The sequence below is a fragment of the Castanea sativa genome, chromosome 2 (genome assembly GCF_040712315.1).
Source record: "Castanea sativa cultivar Marrone di Chiusa Pesio chromosome 2, ASM4071231v1".
NCBI lineage: Eukaryota > Viridiplantae > Streptophyta > Magnoliopsida > Fagales > Fagaceae > Castanea > Castanea sativa.
In genome coordinates, this window is record NC_134014.1 from 45,907,556 (window position 1) to 45,910,832 (window position 3,277).

At 32.9% G+C, this 3,277-nt stretch overlaps 1 protein-coding gene across 1 annotated transcript; it reads right to left on the reverse strand.

Moving 5' to 3' along the window:
• Positions 1-389: 389 nt before the first annotated feature.
• Positions 390-2,864, reverse strand: LOC142623697 (GDSL esterase/lipase At2g23540-like). Its single transcript, XM_075797146.1, has 5 exons — positions 2,555-2,864; positions 2,222-2,352; positions 1,821-2,069; positions 1,108-1,363; positions 390-764 (listed from the first exon to the last, which is right to left on the reverse strand). Exons 1-5 carry the CDS (start codon positions 2,799-2,801, stop codon positions 541-543), a joined length of 1,107 nt encoding a protein of 368 aa, XP_075653261.1. The 5' UTR covers positions 2,802-2,864; the 3' UTR covers positions 390-540.
• Positions 2,865-3,277: the final 413 nt, after the last annotated feature.

Sequence of the window (3,277 nt, forward strand, 5' to 3'; positions counted from 1 at the left end):
CCTATAAGAATTTTAGGATAATTCCACCGTACACTTTTTAAAATCCTATTCATCAATTTTGAAATGAATAAATTATAATTTACTATATAATTTATGCGATTATCATCTTGGTATAAATTTTAAATTATTAGCGATGTGGCAAAATTCAATTTGCTTATTTCAAAATGATGAATAATATTTTAGAAACTTAATGATTACATTATCTCGAGAACTCTATAACATTTTAATTCTATAAAAAAATTAGCTAAAAATCATCAGTCGTGTTTCTCAACTTTTAACTACTTATTTCTCATTAACTTTAATGCTTGCAAGCAACATAGAACGTATTAGTCACAACAATGAAGAAACCAAAACGAAACAAAGAAGAAGAGAAGAATAAAGGGATCGAGGAAATAGTTTGAAGAAATTAAGTAAGAAAAAAGAGCTTGTCTTTTGTAAACTTTTCTTGATACAAGAGCAATTATTCAAACAAGATATTGGGTATTATTCAAAGGACATAGTACAAACGAGTGGACGCCATTAATTTCATGGAAATGAATATTAGAGATCTCGAAGTTGTCTAAGATTCATAGGGGAGATGATTTTTGTGTCTCCATCGAGCAATTTCTTGGCGATGATAATGTTGGTAGCTTCACTCGGATGATAAGGATCCCAGAACACATGTGAGGAGCGATCCGAGCACATACTAGTCGTGGGCCCGCATGGAATGATCCCTGCATACTGACCCCCATTTCCACAACATGCTTTACTTGAAGTTATAAATCCTGTATGAAAATGTACATAATCTTGTGACAAACACTATGCAAATAAGTTATTGGAAATTACAGAATACTCAAACAAACGCAAAGTACCATAATATTTTGTTCATTTAGTTTCAATTCTGTCCTATTTATTAGAAGTACCATGTCTAATCCTAGATTCACATGGGTGACATTTTTTTTGCTATAGGACCAAAAAAATAAAAGAAAATAATTTTTTTTTTTTACCGGATTTACCTTAAATAACTTTTTGATAAAATATTATGTCAAATTAGGCCTAAAAGCTTAGGCAAAATGACGCAGCAGTTTTACATGGTTGGCAATTGTATTAATGGTTCTTAGTTCTTACCATAATTCTCATAGTTTGTGATTATGTCTGACGCCAAATCATACACATTTGCAAGAACAAATGTAGCTCCTGGGAGGTTTTCGTTAAATTCAGTGAGCAAATCCTTCAACTTAGCATTGTATTGAAGTGCTAGCTTGTTGGGTAATTCCACACATTCGCCTTCGTTTAATTGATAGAGTGTCTTTTGATATGGTATGCAGCCTATCGGTCCAACGTTCGCTATGACAAACTTTCGAGCATCTAGCTGGTATAGCCTCTGCCAATCAAACAAACAATATAAGAGCATTAGTAGCCATTCGTATTGAAATTCATGTCTATTTTACGTAATCACTTTTCAAAAATATTCATGTCAAATTATCTATTTTAAAATAAAATATTTATTTCAATAAAATATTTATTCTTCATTCATATAACCATATTTTTTTAAACACCCATATCACTCACACACATATCAACTACAAAAGTGAATTGCGAAATGAATAAAATATGCATATATGCATGAGTAGTAGTCATGTAAATTTACATGATATTGTAGCTGTGGACAAGATATATAACTTTAGACAAACTGATGTTGGCCATTTTTTAGGTTGATTGGCCAAAATTTTGCATTTATGTCATTTTACATTGACTGATGCAACTACTGTAGCAATCTTAAGAAACTATTCAAATACCAAATTAGTTGTTAATTATTAAAGACGCTTTGATTTACTTACGGTAAGTTGGCCACTGAAGTGAGTGATCATGTCATTAACAAAAGCATCTGGGCTTTGAGTAATTCTTGATCCAATGGAGACGACTGGAAGAAGATAATTGTTAAGGAAATCATTTGCTCCAATTGTGACTGAAAAAATTGAAGTATTCATTATGAAATCCCTGGCCTTTGATGGACCCAACAAGCTGTCAATCTGTTTTCTAGTAATGTTGAAATAATCAACTTGGATATCCAATCCAAGCCGATTAACCTGCACAACATTTGAGTCTTTAATTTAAAGGAACATGTTAATGTATCTTTTTAACTTTTTCCCATCCAAAAGTTTTTTTTTTCTTTTCAAAAAATGAAACAAAGGATAAGAGAATTGAAAATTCTACAAAGGGTTGAGTACTAAGTGCTAACATATATTCTTCCACTTGCATTCAGAATTCCTCCTGCTCCTGATGCATAATTCACACCGTATAATATAGCTTTCCCAGTGGAATTTGGAGCCAAAAATGGGACTGCGTAGTTTGGTTGTCCCAATTCTTCTCCTGAAAGGAATAAATTTTAAAAGGAAAAAAAAAATCAAAATACAAACTATTTAAAAAGAAAAGATATTCCTATCACTTCTGTCAATAAAAAAAAAAGAAGAAGATATTTGATATCCTTTTAAGAATTTAAGAATTTCTTTTATAAATCTAACGGCATACAAAATGTCGTATCATTTAAAATGTACCTAAAAAGAGAACTTACCTACGATATCACATATGGTTCTACCATTTGTAAAACGGCCTGTTGGATTTCCTCCAGAAGCTTTGAAATCAATTCCATTAGGTGGGATATTGGCCTTGGACAACGTTGGTAAATAGTTATTGTTCCCTGCATCAACTATAGAATCGCCAAAGATAAAAGAAGCTCCCAACCCGTCTCCTTTAGCAGCCTTTCCTATATAGCACCAAATGATGAAGAAAACAACCAAGGCTGCAATATAAGATTTCATGGCTATGGCTTCTGAGTCCCCAAGTTAATGAGAACTAGGACTAAAGTGTCATTGGTACGTAAGTAACTATCCTAGAGGTAAGCATATAAGTACCTTCTTGTTTACAAAAGAAAGCATATTAAACCATAGATGAAACTTGTACGATTCTATAGAGTTGCGTTTGGTTTGACCCCTTTTGTAATGGGAAGGTGTAAGAAGTTGAAGGTACAAACTTTCATGCGGTAGTTCATCAACATATTCGAAGTCTTCTCAACGTGTTAGAAATTTGTTGATTTTGCTTTGTGCAATAAGCACTTGCCCAAGTGCCCGCATGAAGGTTAAAGAGAGTGAATCAATTTAAACCATTGTGTCTCTATTTGGTTCACATTGATTCTATTCTGTGCATTTCAGTCCTATTTGGTCCATTCGGCCTACTTTGGTCCTATTCCGTCCATTCTGTCCATTTTGATTCTATTCAGTCCACTTTGGTCCTATGT